The sequence below is a fragment of the Nicotiana tabacum genome, chromosome 5 (genome assembly GCF_000715075.1).
Source record: "Nicotiana tabacum cultivar K326 chromosome 5, ASM71507v2, whole genome shotgun sequence".
NCBI classification, from domain to species: Eukaryota; Viridiplantae; Streptophyta; class Magnoliopsida; order Solanales; family Solanaceae; genus Nicotiana; species Nicotiana tabacum.
The window spans coordinates 120951919-120973450 of NC_134084.1; the positions used below are offsets into that span (position 1 = coordinate 120951919).

The 21532-nt window shown below is 36.4% G+C and overlaps 1 protein-coding gene and 1 pseudogene across 1 annotated transcript; both read right to left on the minus strand.

Moving 5' to 3' along the window:
• Positions 1-1834: 1834 nt before the first annotated feature.
• LOC107766410 (alkane hydroxylase MAH1-like) lies at positions 1835-3600 on the minus strand (annotated as a pseudogene).
• A 3847-nt stretch (positions 3601-7447) lies between these two features.
• LOC107766409 (rhomboid-like protein 20) lies at positions 7448-21124 on the minus strand. The gene is made up of 8 exons (XM_016585188.2): positions 20881-21124; positions 20665-20765; positions 18475-18615; positions 18179-18245; positions 11170-11318; positions 10977-11078; positions 10041-10169; positions 7448-7992 (listed from the first exon to the last, which is right to left on the minus strand). The coding sequence occupies exons 1-8, from the start codon at positions 20903-20905 to the stop codon at positions 7825-7827; spliced, it is 882 nt and encodes a 293-aa protein (XP_016440674.1). The 5' UTR covers positions 20906-21124; the 3' UTR covers positions 7448-7824.
• Positions 21125-21532: the final 408 nt, after the last annotated feature.

Sequence of the window (21532 nt, forward strand, 5' to 3'; positions counted from 1 at the left end):
GTCATTTTGCGAAGCTAAATTTCATAAACTAAAGGGAAACAAAAAAGAACTAAGATGGTGTATTGATAATTTACGCATAATTTTAGTACATGAACTAAAGGTGAGCAGATATTAAAGTAAAATGACGAAAAAAAGGATAGTACTAAAGTAAAATGGAGAAGACGCAAAGTAATTTAAGTGTCTGAGCAAGACTAATACTACTGTTAATTCTTACTCAAAAGGATACTAGTGCTCTATGCTAACCCTCATGTAACGTACTACTGACCTACTAGTTGGGTTTGTTGGAGATTTCAACGTTGGTTGAAGGAATGAGATGTGTAGTCTCTTAATGAGGTATTAGGCAATCTTCACATCTTGAATTAGATTTTGGAGTTGAGTTAAGGCCCATGTTCATTTTCTTTGCATTTTATCAAAACCATATGCATCCGATCGTTGTCTTATCCAATATTAGGCCTCATTTTAAAACATAGCATTATCTACCAACCAACCCTTCCGTCAATTGTCTAACGGTGCTAGGCAGTTAGATAGATGCCAACTTCCTAACATTAGGATTTGGTATGACAAAATCAAACTACTTTTTTTTTTTGTTAGTTGAATTAATGTATGGAGAGAAGGAGTTGCAATTTGTAAGATTTCTGTCCATATGATCTCCCTCTCTATAAGTTTTTATATTTATTGTTTTGATAATCAGTGTGGTAATTTGAGGTTAGGCTTAAGTGTTAGGATCGAAAGAATCAGGTGTCAATCCTTGAACGACGATAAATCATACAACAGAAGAAAAATATATCGACTTACGTCAATAGATGGAGATGAGTAATCCACTATATAAAAGAGAGTACAAAATATCGAGAGAACAACTTCACAAAGAGGCAAACACAAGTGACACGCTAACACTTGTCCCATAAAGTTTTTTCCCTAAACAAGACTCTCAAATCCCAAATGGCTACATTGTGGCTGATACTGAATGAGAAGGAAGGATCCTCAATTTATAGAAGTCTAACCCTTTTCCTTCAAGAAAAGAGATTACCCAAACATGGGAGATTTATAATTTCCTTCTACTAGAAGGAAAATTCAATTATGGTAAATATGTTGTCATTTCCTTCAAGGGATAGAAAAATCAAATATGATAAGAAAATCAGGACAACACCTAACACTAAGCACCCTCCTGTGCTGCAGATTTATATACAACATATCCTAGAATGCTTACCGGGTGAAAGTTATAAATAAAATAAAATATCCACATTCTTCAAATTCTCTCGAGAAAATAATAAAAGTGATGCTCCGTGTGACACAAAAGTTGTACACTTGTGCTCCACGGGATTAGAAAAATGTAGAGATGTCTTTGTCAGGGAAAAGAATTGAAGGTGGGAGAAAAGAATTGTTACATCAACCATGCATATATAAGAAGCAATGGAAGATGATAGAAATATAGAATTGGTTGTATTACACTCTTTATTTTGAAACTTTTAAATTACTTAATATTATTCTATTTGAAAAATAATTTTCACAACTTAATTCGAGTTCATTAGCTCTTTAAAATCTTTTACTTTGAAATGATATTTTCTCAATCAAACTAATTATTCAACCATCATCTTTATATTTTCGTCTATTATCACTATAATCAATAAATCAAAGCTAACATCTTAAACTACATGAAATATCACCACATATGAGGAGATTGAACGAGATTATGTAATGAAACGGTATCTTATTTTCACAAATAGTACTTCACGGATGGTACTTCGAATGGAGCTAGCATAAATAGATTAACGATACTTCTTTGATTTTTAAGATACTTCTTTATTTTTTAAGTTATTCTATCAAATCAATCACATAAGATCTTTGTCTTTGCTCGAACAGATGAAAAGATGAGATCACTTGTATTGGACAAATCTAGCATGTCTCTCCATTTGGACCAAGAGAAACCCTTTTGACGAGCCTAACTTTCAGACCATGTTTTATTTGAACGATTATAGAAGCACTTGGAGAAATTGTTTGTGGTTCCACCATTTGGATATGATAGTGGCTGCCACCATTTTCATTTGAGTGAATGCCATTTCCTTCCCTAAACAAGTCCTTGGACCCGCATTAAATGCAGGAAATTTGAAAGATGACACATGATTGATTCTTCCTTGCTCTGAAATCCATCTTTCTGGCTTGAATTCTAAACAATCTTTTCCCCATATAGTCTCCATTCTCCCCATTGTATAGAACGATAGCACAATTCTCGTGTTTGGGTTAGACACAATGACCGCTTGGAAGTATGTCAAATTCAAGTGGAACTTTATGCTCCAAAGAAGGTGATGGAAATAGCCTAAGAGTTTCACACAAAGCACCATGTAGATATATCAGTTTTCGTGTTTCTTCTATGTTGAAAAACTTGAGGTTTTCATCTTCTTTTAGATGCAATTGTTGTTGAATCTCTTCCCTAATCTTTGTTCATCAACTCCTCTTGCTCACTTGAAATGCAAGGATATAGAAATTGATCAATAGCTTTCCATGCTTGAACAAGCTTCTTTTCTTTACCAATGTGAGGCCAATTTTACAATTTCCAACAACTTTCTGGTAAGATATATCTGTACAAAACTGCATCCACAATGTTGTTGAAAGCCTTTTCGCATGGCACATGAGATAAACCAATGGACAAACTTGTCGGATCATGATCAAGTAACAACTTGGTAATAGAATCAAAAGTGAATCTCTGAAAAATATCTTGCAAATCAAATGTACTGGTGCCTTGTTTTGCAAAAGCATCAAGAATTGGTTGAAGCCCTTTTTCAATAGTGTCCCACGTCTTCCTTTCTAACAAAGTTTTGAACTTGGCATGATGCATTAGGGACATGGTGGTCTTCCTATGAATCTCCCATAGTTCAGAAACAACATTGAAAATCCCATTTCCTAATATATAGAAAATTTTACGGAACACAAAACCTTTTGGATAGTTAGAGAAATTTTTACTAAGGATATGGTTGATATTTGCAAGATCACTAGTAACTAATATGTTTAGATTGGTAAACACGAGACCACGAAACTCGAAAGTGCCCCCAGTTTCTCCAAGAAAAGCAGTTACAAATTCATGGACACGATGAGCATTTCGAATAAGGGCAGGTAACATTCCAAAGAGAGGCCAATTTGTTGGCACTGAGCTTTTCCACCATCTATGTATAAGTTTCCGCCATGTAAAATAAGTGAAAAAGAGGATTATCAAGAGAGAGAGAGAGAGAGAGAGAGAGAGAGAGAGAGAGAGAGAAAATTCAAGGACATACATTGGGTTGGAGTTTCTTTTTCAACTAGCTTTTGTTCTGTTAGTATTTTGTAAGATACTATATGAGCTTTTTCTGAATCTACCCATGGAACATGAGAGTGAGAGAGAGATACTGAATCTAGTAAGAGACTCAACTTGTTTAAATAAGGAGCATTTCTTTGTTTTGAAGGGATAGGAACTTTAGTTTTACAACGGAAAGTTGTAATTTAATAATTACAAGTACTAAAAGACTGAAATGGTTAGCTTCAAAGAGATTGCAATCAGCCAACTTAATTTATAAAGCACCCCTTACGTACATCTTCCATTACAAATATAAACCACACACACACACAAAAAAAAAAAAAAAGGACCCGCTATTAGGTATTGAGTTAACTAGAAATAACAAACCAATGTGTTACTTAAAATAGCCATTAATTAAATAGAGAAATTACAAGGAATTAAAAGCAAGACGTGCATGGCCTCATAATTGAGTTATTCATTTTCCGATGAGAGGCGATGTCAGAATTTATAGTTTATGGGTTCTGAAATTATCATTGAACTCATAATTCATTGTAGTTCTTGGTTAGCAATTAAATTTACACTAATAAATTTTTTAATACAAATCCAGGATCCAAGCAAAAGCTTCTGGGCTTGCTTAAATCCGTACCTAGTACTCTAGCTCTACCCCTATTTCCGATCGCTATGTTGGAGCCCTAAATGAGTATTGGCAAGTACAAGTGTCAATGTCATTTGGCTGGGAAGATAAAGATGTGGGAATTTGGCAGGGGGATTATACATATCAGTTCTAAATAATGAGTTAGATATTGGTGCCATTCATGTCCTCTCAGTTCTCTCCTTGTGGAAAATCTCTAACAGGGAAGGAAGGTTCATTATGCTTATAATTTTAATGCACTTCTACTTCTTCCCAAATGTTTCACTTCAGTAAATTTTGGACATTATTTGAATTGAAATTGAAGATAAAAGTACTTAAAATTAAAGAGTTAATAAAAGTTATCTGGGAGCAACAGATTTTAAGAAGGCAAATCCAGCTGACGACCAAACTAGTATTTGCAGCTACTAATTTCAGTATTCATGTTTAATTGATATAACGAAGTTTAGTATTTACAAATTAGTAGTATTTGCAACTATTAATTTCAGTATTTGCATACTCTGAAAGAGTATTTTATGACTAAACGGGCTAATGTCGTATCTTGTACAATCTTATCCTATAATTCCAAATGTACCCTGGACAAAACGATGGTGACTAACTGAGCTTAACAATATTACAATTTCTGTCGAAACAACAGTAAAAGGGATAATGCTCCATTTGTCTGTGACCAAATACTTGATAAAGTGTGGGAAAAAGGACATGAACTGCTCGAGTACGAGGAGAAGTTTTATTTTGTGTCTCATACAACGTACACTAGTTGTATGAGGCTTCTTTTTATCTCATAAATTTGTGGACCTCAATCTTATACTTCTGGGTCCACAGAAATCTGGGTCCATAAAACTGTAAGACAAAAAAGTTGTCTCATATAACTAGTGTCAATTGTACGAGACACAAAATAAAATTTTCCGAGTATGAGTTTAGTTATTGATGTGTAACTTCACAAACCAATCATGCAAACTGATGTATTACAATAGTATCATTTTTAGTCTTTGATTGATTAGATAATTGAAACAATCATACTAAGGACAATTCTGTAAAGAGTTGATCAGAGACATAGGACCAATATCATGTGAGATTCTTTCTTATCCGACAAATTGGATCAATGTATTTGTCGCCATCCTGTTCCAATAAATCCAAGGGAGTACCTCTTTTATTATGACCTTTTTTAGTAAGGATTTCGGATGACACCTATAAGGCTGTATTGTGGTCCGGGCCTGGCCCGGGACCGGCCCAGGACCGCTGTCATAACGGGCCAAACGGCCCGATTCAAGCGGGCATGGGCTCTAGTGGTGCAAAAGCTCGTGGTGGGCCGGTTCAACACAAATAGCCCGTGAACCCGGGACCGTTAAGCCCGGGACCGGCAGGCGGGCCTGGGCCGGTTCAACCGGGCCCAACGGGCTCCAACGGCTAATTTTAAAAAAAATTAAAAAAAGATCAACGGTCAGATTTTTAAAATCTAGCCGTTGGCCTTCAAAATTTATCCGTTGGGCACTTTAAAAAATAGTCATTTGGCCCCCAAACTTTTTATAATTACACTTTTTCCCAATTCTCAACTATAAATATCCCCTCATTCTTTCATTTTTACTCACAAATTCATCAATCTCTCTCATTTCTCAAACTCAAATTAAAGTATTCAAGTCTTCACTCATCTCTTATTTCTCAAACTCAAATTCTTAATTCAAGTTAAATCATGCCCGGTGATTCTACATTGCACCCATTTGTTTTGGAACACTTTAATGTGGTAGAAAAAAATGAAGAAGTTTACATAATAAAGTGCAAGAACTGTGGTCGAGTCTACACTCGTCGTCGAAAGGAGGGCACGGGCTCTTTAAGGAGGCATATAAAGAGTTGTCTTGCGCGTTCTCCAGACACTCGTATTTAAGATTTTAAGTTGATTTGAGACATTTGTGTTATTTAAAATTATTAGACGTATTATGCTTAATGTTCTAGTTTGTTAGATTAATTTGAAGTATTATGTTGAAGGTATTGAACTTTAATTTGAAGTATTAAATGTAAACTTTAATTTGAACTATATCTATAGCTTATAGATATATATAAGCTATAAGCTTATATAAGATATAGATATAGATATAGATATAGATATATATAAGCTATAGATATAGTTCAAATTAAAGTTTACATTTAATTATATATATATATATATATATATATATATATATATAAACTATATATAATATTGTTAAAGCTATATACCCTCCTCAAGCACAAGCTCTGACCACGTTTCAGTTTTATAATCAGAAACAGTCTCAATTTTATCAATCCTTACGATTCTAGAACATTTTAACGGTAGATTTACCCTTGAGCTTATTAAGCTCTGACCATGTTTCAGTTTTATAATCAGAAACAGTCTCAATTTTATCAGCAAAGTTTTTTTATAAATCAATTGGTCTAATATTTAAACCAAAAAGTTTCTTATCAAGAAGGTTTGCTAAGTCATCAAGAGATTTGATGATAAGTCTGCTATTTTTAATAGACATTTAATTATATAAGGCAATATATATTACATAAGGCAATATATAATTATATATACACATAATACACCGTTATATATACATACTATGCATACTATATATATTATATAGCTATATATAAGCAATTTATAGTAGTATATACATATATAGTTTACAAGAAAGTGCCTTAGATAAAAAAAAATAGCCCGAAACGAAAAAAAAACGTTAGGCCCGTTTAGGCCCGCGGGCCCAGCCCATTTAGCCCGGGACCATGTGGGCTTAGGATCACCGTGGGCCGGTTCCACACATTGGGACCGTGAAGCCCGGGACCGCCAAAGCCCGGCCCGCCTAAGCCCGAGCCCGTTTGGCCCGGGCCCGGGCCCGGACCACAATACAGCCTTAGACACCTAGTGTTAGTTGCCGACAACTATTTTTCAACCATTATTCCAATGTCTTTTGAGGTGGAAAGCTTTGGTGTAACTGGTAAAATTATTTTCACGTGACCAGGAGGTCACAGTTTTCAAACCATGAAAAAAACCTCTTTCAAAAATGCAGAGTAAGTCTGCATACAATAGACCCTTGCGATCCAGCTCTTCCCCGGACCCCGACGCATAGAGGGAGCTTAGTGCTTCCACGGCTCTCTTTCAAAAATCCAAGGAAAAGTTGCATACAATAAGAATTGCGTACAATAAACCCTTATGGTCCGGCTCTTCCCCGTTTCCAATGCATAACTGGGGCTTAGTGCACCGAACTGCCTTTTTTATTCCAATATCATGACAATCTTAGCCTGTGGAACAGATTTGTTTAACTATATTATATATTTACATTTGGCATAAGGATTTACAGGACACCTTTGATTCTTGAATTTCATCTAGAACAGAAATAGAATTCACCGAAATTCTCAGGAAGGTTAGAAATCCTTTAAGAAAGATTGGTGCCCAACAGTAAAGAGTTGCCATCAAGTTTAGACTAAACATAAGCCATCACCAAGCTGATGAATATATAAGTAGTTAACATTCAGGCTCCAAAAAGAAGAAATAGGAAAAAAGACAAAAGAGGAGATTTCAGGATTTGAAAAAATCAAGAAACTATTGTCAACCTATAGGAGTAATTTGGTCAGATTTACAATCACCAGAATACCAGCAAGACCTCAGTCCACTGGAAATATACATGACCTAATCTTTCAAAATGATTTGAACCCTGTATATGCTGATTTTAGGATTATAATCACCTAGGGTGGTTCTGGAATGAGACAAGTGCATGAAGTGCTAAAGAAACAGAGGAAACTACAAAACTAAGAGCAGTTTGAAAGATCGGTAGGACGAGTGTAATCCAACTTTTCCAGAAAATACCAAATGTTGTTTTAACACCCTCAAGAAACTGGTGTAAACCTAACATCTGGGGCTTCATTCCCCCTAGAAAAAGATCTGATTTCTATTTCAGTGCGATTGCGACTCAAGAAGGATATTTGTGGCTGTATTAACATCATTTCCAGCATGGATGAGTGCCTGCCTTGCCGCATTCCTATCAAAGCCCATTGACATCAGCATCGCTATAGTGTCTTCTGGTGGCTCTACGGTGGACGGGGCTGGAGCAGGATAATTTCTCTGAAATATGCAGGAGAAAGCAGTACATTCATGTTAGTGTGGGCATAATCTTTCAAAAAGGATCTAAGAAGTTTAAGTTGTCACTGGAGTTGGTTCCCATTGGAACACACCAAGAATCAACTCATTGGTTATGGCCCATCAGTTCACTCATCTTTTGAACAAGGTGACCTCTCAATCCCATTGGTCTAGATTAAATGTGAAATTCAATGACATAAGTGAAAAAAGTGAAAGCTAAATTTAACTGATAAAGCTCTAACATAATAACATTGCTTCCAGAGTGCAAATATCAGTTCATTTAGTTCAATCACTTGGAGTAGCGATCTGGACATTTTGGCTGAACGTACACTCAAAACACTTGAAGGCTCAGAATTTTCCAGTAGACATCAAGTGGACAAGAAATGTTAAATCATTTGCATGCATTGACTATTCCACCGACCACCTGCTACCTCTCAGGCTCCAACCATACTCTAATTTGAACATCAAAAGAATGTAATTTTCCAGTAAACTCTACGCAATAATTGTGCTATCATCATTTGATGGATTGAATAACTCTATGCAATAATAAACTCATTATTCTCTTTTTCTTTTCTTTTTTTGTTTGTTTTGAAGAGTAAGAAACTCATTTGTTCTGAATTTGATTTTCCATGTGTTGTCGATAAGCTATAACAGGAAAGAAACTCGCATCATCCAGATGAATAAAAGGGGGCTAGATGAGGTGGTTAATGAAAGCATCAAACATGGAACTATCACTTAATTGGAATCTTTATAAGAGAAATTTTAATGTCACAGGTTGTTTTATCCACACACACAAAAAAAAAATATGATGTCATGGGTTGCCTCTTTGTATAGCTATAACAAAAAAGAAATGATGTCTCGAAAATGAAACTGCAAAGACAAACAGTACCTCTTCACCAAAGCCAAGTTCTGCTAGAATGTCAAAAGCTTTAACCTAGAATAGTAAAGATAGAACCCTAGAACTGAGGAGATGGAGGTTCAGCTGTCTCTGTGTAAGACTAAAGTTACCACACGTCACTAATAAAACACAAATTTTACTGAGCATACCCATGTGGAGTTACAACCATATATCAGACAGGATACCAAATCACAGAATCTGATTGGTTCTTCTACGACGATGCAAAGGGCTATGCATACCTAAGTCAACATAGAACATGAGAATTAAGTCAAAAGAGGTCTAGATGTATATCCTAGGCCTAAAACCTAAAATAAGGGCATCAGGTTGCTACACCAGTTACAGAGAGATATTAGCTCAATCTAGTTCCTGATGCCTTGTCATCTGAATAGCATTTGCTAATTATGTGGGATTAAGGCACTCATTCTGTGAAAAGCAGCTAATGTCAGATTTGTTAATGTGATATGCCAATATGAGGCAAGCCTACTAATATCATACATGGCTAGGACATAGAGAGGGAGATACCCGGAGGGACAATAACAACACATATCACATATCACATGCACAATAGTAGTTATGAGGAAGCTTACTAATGTAGGATTGCCAAAAAAGAAATAGCAAGTGAAGGAGGGTTATGGACAACATGGTTTTAGCTGCTGAACTAGGAGAAGCAAAAGGTGTTCTTTACACAAGTTCTTTCACTTGAAGGCAATGCATACAGAAAGCTCCAGTATTCTCAATTCTGTTTGATGGCAGGAAATATATATGTTGTAGATTAAAGATGGCCAGGGAAAGGACGTGAGAATTGATTGGGAAATTATAGTACTTATTTTTCTTCAGGATTTGGTACTCGTGGACACCTTGATCTCTAACAACCATGAAGAGACATCTTATTTGGGACATTAAGTGCTTTATATTTCATCAAGCTGGAGTAATACTGCTTCACTTTCAGGCCAGCCAACCCAAGGAAGATATGCGTTTTAGAGGACCAACACAGTCACACAAGCAGGAGCTCTTTTGCTCTTCAAGGCAATAACTGAAATCAAACTTTTCTTTTGACTAACCTGATATTGAGACAAGTGCAGCTTTCTATTAACTAACTAAAGCATGTGACCAAGGCATCGAAAACAATACTTGCCTCCATCTGGCGACCTGCAAAGGATGGTACATTTCCTGGAGAGCTCCTTGCTGGCGCTGAAGGTGGTGGCACGTTACCCATCGATGGCCAAGAAAGTCGAGCAAAGAAGGATGTAATAAATTCTGGGAACTATAAGAAAATAAATTAATGGAAGTCAGCTTCTTAATAAGAAATCATGGGAAGTCGTGTCTAATAAAAGGTCCAACATAAACACCTCAAGCAAGAAATTATAAGGAGAACGTCATTTCAAAACCATAAAATCAGTTTGCAACTCTACAGTGGTGATCAGAGTTCTTTACTTTTACGAAGCTCATCACTTGTTTCCTGCATTGCATTATGATATGTTGATATCTGGGCTAACAATTACCTTCAACCTATGTTGCGCGGATTCTCCAAAATGATGCCGCACCCATGTCGGATCCTCCAAAAATACACTATTTTTGGAGGATCTAACACGTATCCGGTACCATTTTCGGAGAGTCCGAGCAACATAGCCTTCAACCACCGTACAAAAAGTAAAGTGGAAGGATTAGCTTTGCCCTCCAGCAATAGCATTCAGCCTATACGACACATCCATATCTGAGCAATTGGTGAGATATGGTGCCTTATTTCTTGTAGTCATTCAGAAGTCAGAACAAGGTTTATTCCGAGCAACTTAGAAGGAGAATGTCCAAGTGCATGGAATGGGTATGTTGTTGTTGCAAAACCCCAAAAGCCAATAGTATTGACTAGCTAGAATATTCTATATTTGTGCATGCAAGACTAAGTCAAATTCTCCAGCCATATAACAACAGTGAAGTGATTAAGTGTGACATAAATACTTAATACCATGTGACTATGAAGACTATTACAAAGAATGCTATCTCAATAAAACGGAACTTTGACAGAGAGAGAGAGAGTATTCTGAAGAAGAAGAAGAAGAAGAACAGCGCAAACCTTCACTCTCCTAATACGGAAAATGTTCAAACGATACAAGCAACCTGCAATTATTCCACAGAGCCCAGGTATAATAGATCTTTTCCAGGATGAGAAAAGAAGCTGCAAGACAAAATATCAAATGAATATTGGTGAAAAAAACTCAATCTAGGGACAAAATGTAATTAGAAGTCGTGATAAAAATATAAAATACCTGGAGACCAGCTAAATAAATGAAAGCCTTGTCAGAGAATTGTATACTGAATATGCGGAACCGGGTAGAAGCCGGAATGTCGAGATAAAACGGCACAAAGGATGAAAAGATTAGTCCGTAGGGCCCAGACAGTGTACTCAAGGAAGGATCTGACAGAGAAAAATTAAAATATATCAATGGCTAAGAACCTATTTCTCCAATTCAAGAATAGCAATAAGAAGGGTAGAATGCAAACTGCATAAAAAAAGCTACCTATACTAATGGAAACTACGAGTGAAACCGGAACGATGTACACCAGAGGGTGTGAAAAAGATCAAAGTAAGTAGATTATTATGGTAATATGGTATAGTATCATCTCAAGCACCTCTTTCACGCAAACTTGAGGGAAAAGATCCCTTAAAAATCAAATGCTTAGCAAAGATTTGGTACCTAGAAAATAAAGATTTCCAATTTCCAGCAGTTATTGTCGATTTCTACTCCTTCATGTTGCTCTCTATTTGTGATGACCCAAAAATGTCATCTTTAAATTAAATAATCATCTCGGTGTTTTAAGATATTGAAAAGTGCTATCAATAATTCCTCGACTTGCGTGTACATTACGTATAATTTTCCGGAAGGTTTTTATGTGAAAAATGGATTAAATTGTGAACTAGAGCTTTAAAACTCAACTGAGTTGACTTCGGTCAACATTTTGAGCAAACGAACCCGGATAAAAGATTTGACCATTCCGATAGTTCCGTATCGTGATTTGGGACTTGGTCATATGCCCGAAATCGAATTCGGAGGTCCCTAGATCAAAGCATCGCCATTTAACGGAATCTAGAAATCTAAGGCTAAAGATTTCTTAAGTTTGACCGGAGATTTGACTTTTGAGAAAAAGACTCCGGAATGGAATTTTGATGATTCCAATAGTTTCGTATGGTGATTTTGGACTTAGCATGTTCGGATTTGGATTTGGAAGTCCGTAGGACAATTTAGCGCATTTTGGCGAAAGTTGGAAAATAGAAGAGTTTTGGAAAAGTTTGACCGAGAGTTGACTTTTTGATATCGGGGTCGGAATCCAGTTCTGAAAATTTTCATAGCTTCGTTATGTCATTTATAACTTGTGTGCAAAATTGAAGTCAATCGGATTTGATTTGATAGGTTTTTGCATCGGATATAGAAGTTGGATGTTCCTAGTTTCATTAGGCTTGAATTGGGGTGTGATTCATGGTATTAGCGTTATTTGATGTGATTTGAGGTTTCGACTAAGTTCGTATGATGTTTTAGGACTGGTTGATGCATTTTGTCGAGGTCCCGAGGGCCTCGGGTGGATTTCGGAAGGTTAACGGATATAAAAAGGCTGCTGAAATTTTCTGGGCAGTTTATGCATTTTTCGCACGTGTGAACAGTGACCGCACCTGCGTGAACAGTATCTCCATTTTCTGGACAGTACCCGAAATTTTCTGGACAGAATGTTAAGTTCCCATTTTCCATTTTTACCAAATTGGAGCTCGGGGAGAGGCGATTTTCGGGAGATTTTCAGAGAAAACAAAGGGGTAAGTGTTCTTAACTTAATTTTGGTTAGATTACCCGAATCTATTACTAGTTTTGGCATTAAATCTGTGAATTTAGTTGGAAGAGTTGAAAACCCTCTCGGATAGATTTGAGGATTTGAGGGTCGAAATATTATCGAAATTTAGTAATTTTGGTATGGTTAGACTCGGGGTTGGATGAGGTTTCATATTTCGCAACTTTCGTCGAATTCCGAGACGTGGGCCCCACGGGCGAATTTTTAGTGCAATTTCGGATTTTTAATGGAAAATGTAGAATTCCATGTGGAATTAATTCCTATATTTTTTATTGACTGAATCGAATTATTGTGGCTAGATTCGAGGCATTCAGAAGTCGATTTGAGAGGCAAAGGCATTTCAGAGTAGGATTTTTGCTCGGATTGAGGTAAGTAACGGTTACAAATCTGGTCCCGAGGGTATGAAACCCCGGACATTGTGTCGTATGACTATTTTGGAGGTGACCATGAGAGGTGACGGGCGTGTGGGCGTGCACCGTAGGGATTGTGACTTGGTCCGTCCCGCGAGACTGTGGAATTAATTGGCCTACTGTTTAATACATGTTCCCTCTGTTTTCATAGTTGATTGTACTTCATGTTAGAAATCATGTTTAGGCCTTATGTGATCACTGTTGAGACCTGCGAGGTCGTGTGCTTGCTGAATTAGCTGCTAATTGCTGTTTTGTACTCAGTCATATCTTTTCTTGCTTAGTATGCCTCCGTCTCTTGCTGTTCATTGTTGATACATGACATTACCTCTGTTTGGACTGTTTATATGATTTTTTGAGAGCCCGAGAGACTGGAGAGATTGATGACTGAGTGAGGCCGAGGGCCTGATCTGTGAGGATATTTATGGGATCGGGCTGCATGCCGCAGCATGTTGTTACTGATTTATGACTGAGTGAGGTCGAGGGCCTGATCTGTGAGGATATTTATGGGATCGGGCCGCACGCCGCAGCATGTTGTTACTGATTTATGATTGAGTAAGGCCGACGGCCTGAGTGATTTATGCCACGAGGTGGCTTGTTATAGCGCTTGGGCTGAAGGAGCCCCTCCGGAGTCTGTACACACCCCAGTGAGCGCAGGTACCTACTGAGTGCGAGTGCTGAGTGCGAGTGTCGAGTGCTGAGCGACTGGGAGGAATGAGTGAATGCGAGAAATGAGTGATTGTGAGGTTGGAGTGAATGGGAGGACAGAGTGACTGTTATTCTGAGAAAATACATTTACTTCATTACTGTTGCATTGCAGATGTCATATCACTGTTTTGAAAATTATTGGAAGATATTATTTACTGCTCAGTCAAATTTGATATCTGGTTTATTGAGTACGTACTGTTGTGACTTAAACTATTAAATTGAAAGTATGACTACTCTTATTTGAAAGTTATTGAGATAATTGTATTTGCATAGCTCGTCACTACTTCTCAGTTCCTTATTTATTTCTGTTACTTACTGAGTTGGTGTACTCACGTTACCCCCTGTACCTCGTGTACAGATCTAGACACTTCTGGTCACGGCGGTTGCTGATTGAGGAGTCAGACTCAGGAGACTATTGAGGTAGCTGCATGGCGTTCGCTGACCTTGACTCTCCTTTCCTTTCATATTCTACTGTTCTATATTTTCAGACAGTGTTTTATCAGTCGGATGTTGTTATCATTTAGATGCTCATGCACTCATTGACACCGGGTTTTGGGGATGGATTGTTTAGTACTTTTGGAGTTATATTCTGTTCTAAAAGGTTTATTTAATATTAACTGCTTCCGCCTTTATTTAAAGTTCTACTGTGTTGAGATGTTGAGTTGAGGCTTGCCTTGTACCACGATAGGCGCCATCACGACAGGTGAGATTTTGGGTCGTGACACTATTATGCACATCATACTTCTCAAAAGACCAGCTTTGTAGCGGCTCTCTAAATTTGGAGCAGGTTCTGATGACACACTATAACTAGCCTGCTGCACGACTTATAAAATTGCACCAAATAAGTCTATATTTGATTCAAAACACCTTGTATACAAGGATCTGACACTTCCCTAGTAAAGTACTAGGTACAAGCAAATGTCGTGCTTTGTCGCAAGATATCTCCAAGAAGGTTCTTTTACATAATTATCAAAAGGAGGTTCTTTTACCGTTATCAACCATATTAATAACAAGATAACTCAAACCACGCAATCTAAAGGAGCACTAGTATTGTTCAAAGCCTCTAAACCTTTCGAATAGAAACATACTGATTGCTTCCAAACTCTAATTATATCAGCTTCACAATTCCTTTTCCTCGTAGCATATTATGTGGCATTATAAATCAGAGATGATGAAGAGTTGACCAAAATGAGCAGTAAATTCTTTCCAAGAGATGACCAATTGTATACTAAAGAACAGTTGGAGTTAGCCCTTAGCAGCGGCTTCTCTTACCCATTGTTGATTTTGACTTTCATTTGAGTAATCACTATAACTAGCCTGCTGAACGACTTATAAAATTGCACCAAATAAGTCTATATTTTATTCAAAACACCTTGTATACAAGGATCTGACACTTCCCTAGTAAAGTACTAGGTACAAGCAAATGTCGTGCTTTGTCGCAAGATATCTCCAAGAAGGTTCTTTTACATAATTATCAAAAGGAGGTTCTTTTACCGTTATCAACCATATTAATAACAAGATAACTCAAACCACGCAATCTAAAGGAGCACTAGTATTGTTCAAAGCCTCTAAACCTTTCGAATAGAAACATACTGATTGCTTCCAAACTCTAATTATATCAGCTTCACAATTCCTTTTCCTCGTAGCATATTATGTGGCATTATAAATCAGAGATGATGAAGAGTTGACCAAAATGAGCAGTAAATTCTTTCCAAGAGATGACCAATTGTATACTAAAGAACAGTTGGAGTTAGCCCTTAGCAGCGGCTTCTCTTACCCATTGTTGATTTTGACTTTCATTTGAGTAATCACTATAACTAGCCTGCTGCACGACTTATAAAATTGCACCAAATAAGTCTATATTTTATTCAAAACACCTTGTATACAAGGATCTGACACTTCCCTAGTAAAGTACTAGGTACAAGCAAATGTCGTGCTTTGTCGCAAGATATCTCCAAGAAGGTTCTTTTACATAATTATCAAAAGGAGGTTCTTTTACCGTTATCAACCATATTAATAACAAGATAACTCAAACCACGCAATCTAAAGGAGCACTAGTATTGTTCAAAGCCTCTAAACCTTTCGAATAGAAACATACTGATTGCTTCCAAACTCTAATTATATCAGCTTCACAATTCCTTTTCCTCGTAGCATATTATGTGGCATTATAAATCAGAGATGATGAAGAGTTGACCAAAATGAGCAGTAAATTCTTTCCAAGAGATGACCAATTGTATACTAAAGAACAGTTGGAGTTAGCCCTTAGCAGCGGCTTCTCTTACCCATTGTTGATTTTGACTTTCATTTGAGTAATCAACATAAGATACGACAAAGCAATTAACAGATTTGACTTTCTCGCTACAGTAATAATACAGGAAGCAGTCACAAATCATAAATTGCATATTCTCTCAATACTTCAACTTATTTTATTTGTTTGTAAATTAATTTGTTGATTTATTAACAGCTCTTCATATGGAGTCCAGTGACTTCTCATCACTATCTCTAATCAATGATGAAGCCAACGGAATTCAAAAAAATACTATAATGGCATGGTTGGAGTACAAAGTTGTGACTTAAAGCAACTTTTGAACCCCTTTATCACTACACTAGAATTATAATTTATGTCAAGGGGATTCAGCAGTTTATATATGACCAAAAGCTTTTATATTTACCCTATTTGTGCAGTAATACTTTTTACCCTTCCCTCTTACTAGCTCCACCCATGTCTCTAACAACTTGCAGTATCCCAGGAAATTCTACGCTTTTGGAACTTCTGCTATCACTCTAGGCTGGTGCTTCTCTATGAATATCAAGTCACTAATGCAACTTGATCGAGATCATTTGATATCCCAATGTTTCAAGATACTTTTAGCCACATATCTGCATAATATCACCCTAAGCATCTGATTGATCTCATTATTTTTGTGTCAGACCCATAACGCACGAGCAACATCCATCTTATGCTATATGTATGATCATGTCCATCCTACCTCAAATACCCAATCCATGAGCCATATTTTACCCAAACCAGTATGTAATTACAGAAATTCAAAGCACGGTAAGTGGAAAAATATGGGGAAGAGTGAATATTTATCAAAAGCAAAAATAAGGAAAAAGAAGATAATCACAGTTACATATTTTGTTTAACATCTTTACATGATATGCTGCATGGTTACTGTAAAACAGGTATAACTGTTTGAAGGAGTTGCAATCACAATCTACAACTATAAAGGAGAATGAAGAATATAGACCCCTTCAGGCTGTCATTCCTATATATCAGTCCAGAGTAGTAAAAAATAGTCAAAAGCAACAAGTGCTCACTATGCAACTTATGTCATATGGACTAAAAATAATTATTACAATGAAAACCATAAAACCAAGCATGGAAAAGTTCAATCAGATACTTCAGGGGACTGAATCATGATACCCAAATAAAACATCCCCTTCACTAATGCAGATATTATGGCCAGAAAGTTTGGGAAATCTAATAAGGACAAAGGGGAATCTGAATTTAGACTTCGTGTTGCTTTTGGAAGTTTTCTACACTTGTAATTGTTAAGTGCAGTTCATTTCTCAGTTTAGCTATTTATCTATTTCTGTCTGTGTTATAAGGGCATTTCATCATTTTATGTTTAAAAGGCGTATTTTTTATATTTTGTATTTTTTGAAAAGATGTTTAAAGGTGTATTATATCTCTGTCTTCTGGATATCTCCAATTTGTGGTATCTTTGAAACTTGGGCAGCAAGCTAAGAGCCTTGCAAATGCATTAGGCGACTTGCACAGCAAGTCAAGAGTCTTTAGCAGAAAAAGACGGCTAACAAATTACTCAGAAGAATCTGCGAACAGGCTTCTGGAGAGCCTTCCCTCCAAGCTGTCGTCCTACTAGGTTATGACTTATGCAGATGTATCCTTATAAGCATTTGAATTAGGATGAAGAATATACTTAGGACTATTCCTCGATCTCTTTCTTATCCTTTTCTCATGCCATACCTCTTATTTGTTCTCTCAATTTCTGCTTATCACCTCTCGGTTACTGTACTTTCCCATATCTGTACAACCTCAAAACATCACTATTTCTTATCTCCCATATTAGCCGCATCTCATCCCCCACTTCCACCAGTTTAGGAGCCTAAAGAGCCGATTCTCTATGTTAAACCTTTTTCTCTTTGTATGATCTACCCGCATTGTTCTGAAACTGCTTTCAATTATTAGTTCTTTCAAATGTTTGATAGCTTATTAGATAAGCGTCAGGATGAATAACCCAGTAAGAAACTCTAAGCACTTTCTATCAATTCATATCTGATGATTAGAAATGACCAATACCTTTAATAAGTTGTAGAGAAAGAACCGCGAGCAATAAAGAGAGTACAAAAGAGAACAGCAGGAAAACCTGCAGAACAAGAGGTAAAAACATAAACTACACAATGTAAAAGAGAAAAAGAAAAAACAGGTAGAAAAGACAATGAAACCAGTATCTACTGTGGCTTTTATTATTTGCCTAGTAGTTGATTAACACCTGCAGCTTTTATTAATTTTCCATTAGCTAATTAAGAAAGTTGAAGATAGTACTGTCCCAATAACTTATCCAAAAAAAAACTACTACCCCAATAAGCACTTACAGAATATTTGTTCGAACCGATTTGCCTCTCAAAGACACGGAAGTAGTATAGCAGATATAATCCAAATAATAGTTCAGGAGTAGATGAAAAGGTAAAAACAGATATGATCAGCTTCCAGATTTGAAGCTTCTGGAAAATATCCTGGCACAAGCAAAAAAGATGCATCAATTAGCAGTTCTACTATACTCTTTAAGGTATCCACTAAGAGCATGCCCAAAATCCTACTTAAACAATGAAATTATACCTGATAAGACAGCAAGAGAGAACAAATCTGCTACTCCCTCCATTTCAATTTATGTCTCTTACTTTCCATTTTAGTCTGTTATAAAAAGAATGTCTCTTTCTATATTCAGTAACTCTTTTACTCCAGCTTTCCACATGGCATATTTAAGACCACAAGATTCAAGAACAACTTTGGTACATTACATACATCTTTAGTTTAAGAGCATAAGATTTAAAAGTCTTCATTACTTTCTTAAACTATGTGCCCAGTCACACTAAGACACAAACTGAAAAGGGGGGAGTATAATACAAAAATGTAAACTAGGAGAAAAGAGAATCCTATATTCTGCAAAATTTTACAACTCAGAATGGATGAGCTGAGACGAAATAAGTACCACGTTAAAAGAGAATCCTATATTTCTTAAGTTCCAAAGCTCATAAGAGATGAGCTGTAAAATGAAAAAAATACATTAGAACCTATTTCCCTTAAGTTTCCAGAACTCATAGATGGAGTTGGGTGCTTCTAAAACCATTAGTAGCTGTGTGGCATATCCTTTGCTGTTACAAAAAAGTTATATGTCTTTACGCGGAATTGGGAAATCTCATATCCCTTCAGATTCGGATGTTTGGAGTAAGATAGGATAAGACCATATATGATCTTGTATTGCTATTGGATGATCGATAGAGAGTACTAGGCGATTAGCAACCCTATCAGGAAACCATATAAAATCTATTACTATTGGATAACATAGCTTGTCGGTGTCATAATCACAAACAAATTGTGGTTGCATTAACACCACGTTACATGGTACAAATAAAACCACTAGATATCAATATGTTACATGGATTCTTTTCAAGTGGATATGACATTGGTATGACCACTTTATAAGGATCCCTCGAAAGACATTAAGAGGCTACTAAAAATTGAATGTTAGATCCATAGACAAACCTGTACTCAAGCCTAATCAATTGACATAGTCTAACACGTGGACTCAAAATTAGCAAGTTGTATCTGCTAATTGTGCTTAGTCATGGTCTACCCTCTACTATCAAGTTGGCGAAGGAGTTTGTATTGTTATATGTTCATAAACAAGCCATTTATATTATCCAGGGACTAAACTGTAGTAGCTTCATGTAGTGACAAGCCCATCTCAAGTTCGAGAAATATAGAAGATAACCTATTTCCTCATGGCCTCAAAACGTAAATATTGGTGAATGGAAAATGACCATGAATGTTGTTAACATAAGCATTCATGACCAGATGAGCAAACAGGGTGCACTTGTATGCTCTTAGACATTAAAAGTCGGCAACAACCACAAAATTACTCAGCCTCCATTCCCTCTCCCCCTCTCAAAAAAAAATGTGTACACCTTAAACAACTAACCAGCAGCATCCACTAGGCTTATAATTGGACAAAGGTTAAACCTAAAAAACCTCTTTCATGAACACAAGATCAAATCAGGCGTGGTTCTCATTTCAAACACAAATCTATGAATCTCCAAGACCAATTGCAGTTATGCACTAAAAAAAAAAAAGTAAAACATATTGGGTGTACACTATAGATGTGTTCATTTCCATCTGGTTTTTGAGACTTTTTTACGATGGCGGCGTCTGGGCCAGCTTGCCATACCTCGACTAATTCCACGGGGTACTTGCTATATCTCCCACCAACATAGGTACCCGGTAGCTTAGACAGATGGGAAGAAATCACATAATGTTTTTTTGTCAATATGGAGATTTGAATCTTCGTTGACCATTAGGCCACACCCTTAGCTCAATATACACTAAAGATCCAATCTTATATCCTTCTTTTCACAGTCCTAGAAACCCTAAAACTTAATTCAACTCAATACTTAGCCCCATTCAGTAAAATTACACAGAAAAAAAATACCTAATTCACAGTACTAGAAAAATTATCAAAAGAAAAAAGGATCGAAATTAAGAGAAACCCAGAAAGTAACAAGTACCTGATAAGACCAACCCAGCTGATTTGCACGGCCTTGGGTACCAAATATGATGGTGAAGAGGGTACACGCAATTACTAATGCCCTTGTCACTGGCGCATTGTCTATTGTTAAAATTACAACATCAAAGTGAAAATTCGAATTAGAAATCAATTGCTATAATTCGTGCATCAAAATAAAGTGTATAAAGATAGAAATTGATGAGGGATTAAAACGTACTGAAACCAGATGGGCCAACGTTCATTTTTGCAGCGATTACAACGAGCTTTTTCCCTTTACTATTTTACCACTTTGGCCAAGTCCTGCCTCTTCTGACTTCTCTGTTCCTCGGCGAGATCAATTTTTCGCAAGTCAGAAACAAACAAGGTTGTTGGAAAACAATTGGTCTCTATTTAAAAAACAGTTTTCCTAATCCTTTCCCAAACTATGTTTAGACTGGAACTAATACGGTTTTCTTTTAGTTGTTTAAATCCTTGTTTTCTCACATTTATTTTAAGACCGTCCTCTTTTTTTTTTTTTTTGGGAGTTGTAGACCGTCCTTTACTTTTTAACAAAACAACATAAATGCAAATAATATAGTTGTACCTCTTTCTAACACTATTCTTATTATTTTAGCTTTCTATAACAATTTTTTACCTATAATAGCAACAACCATTTTTATATCAACTAGTCTTTAAGGAGCGTGACTTGCGCGTATACCCTATCTCGATGAGTGAATTTTATATATATATTAAAACTGTTTAAAATTATAAATAAAAATTTCAGCTCCAGAGTTGATGAATTTTGATCATATATATATCTAACTCAATAAAGAAAAAATTCTGCTTCATAAAATTCATAGATCATCATTCCACATATTTAACTTAAACTT

Excerpts from the sequence above, each read along its gene's own strand:
- LOC107766409 (XM_016585188.2), bottom strand. The coding sequence starts at position 20,905 with ATGAACGTTGGCCCATCTGGTTTCA. Across the intron at positions 18,616-20,664 it reads AGCTGGGTTGGTCTTATCAG|GATATTTTCCAGAAGCTTCA; the intron begins GTACTTGTTACT and ends TGCTTGTGCCAG. Across the intron at positions 11,319-18,178 it reads TTCTCTACAACTTATTAAAG|ATCCTTCCTTGAGTACACTG; the intron begins GTATTGGTCATT and ends TTTCTCTGTCAG.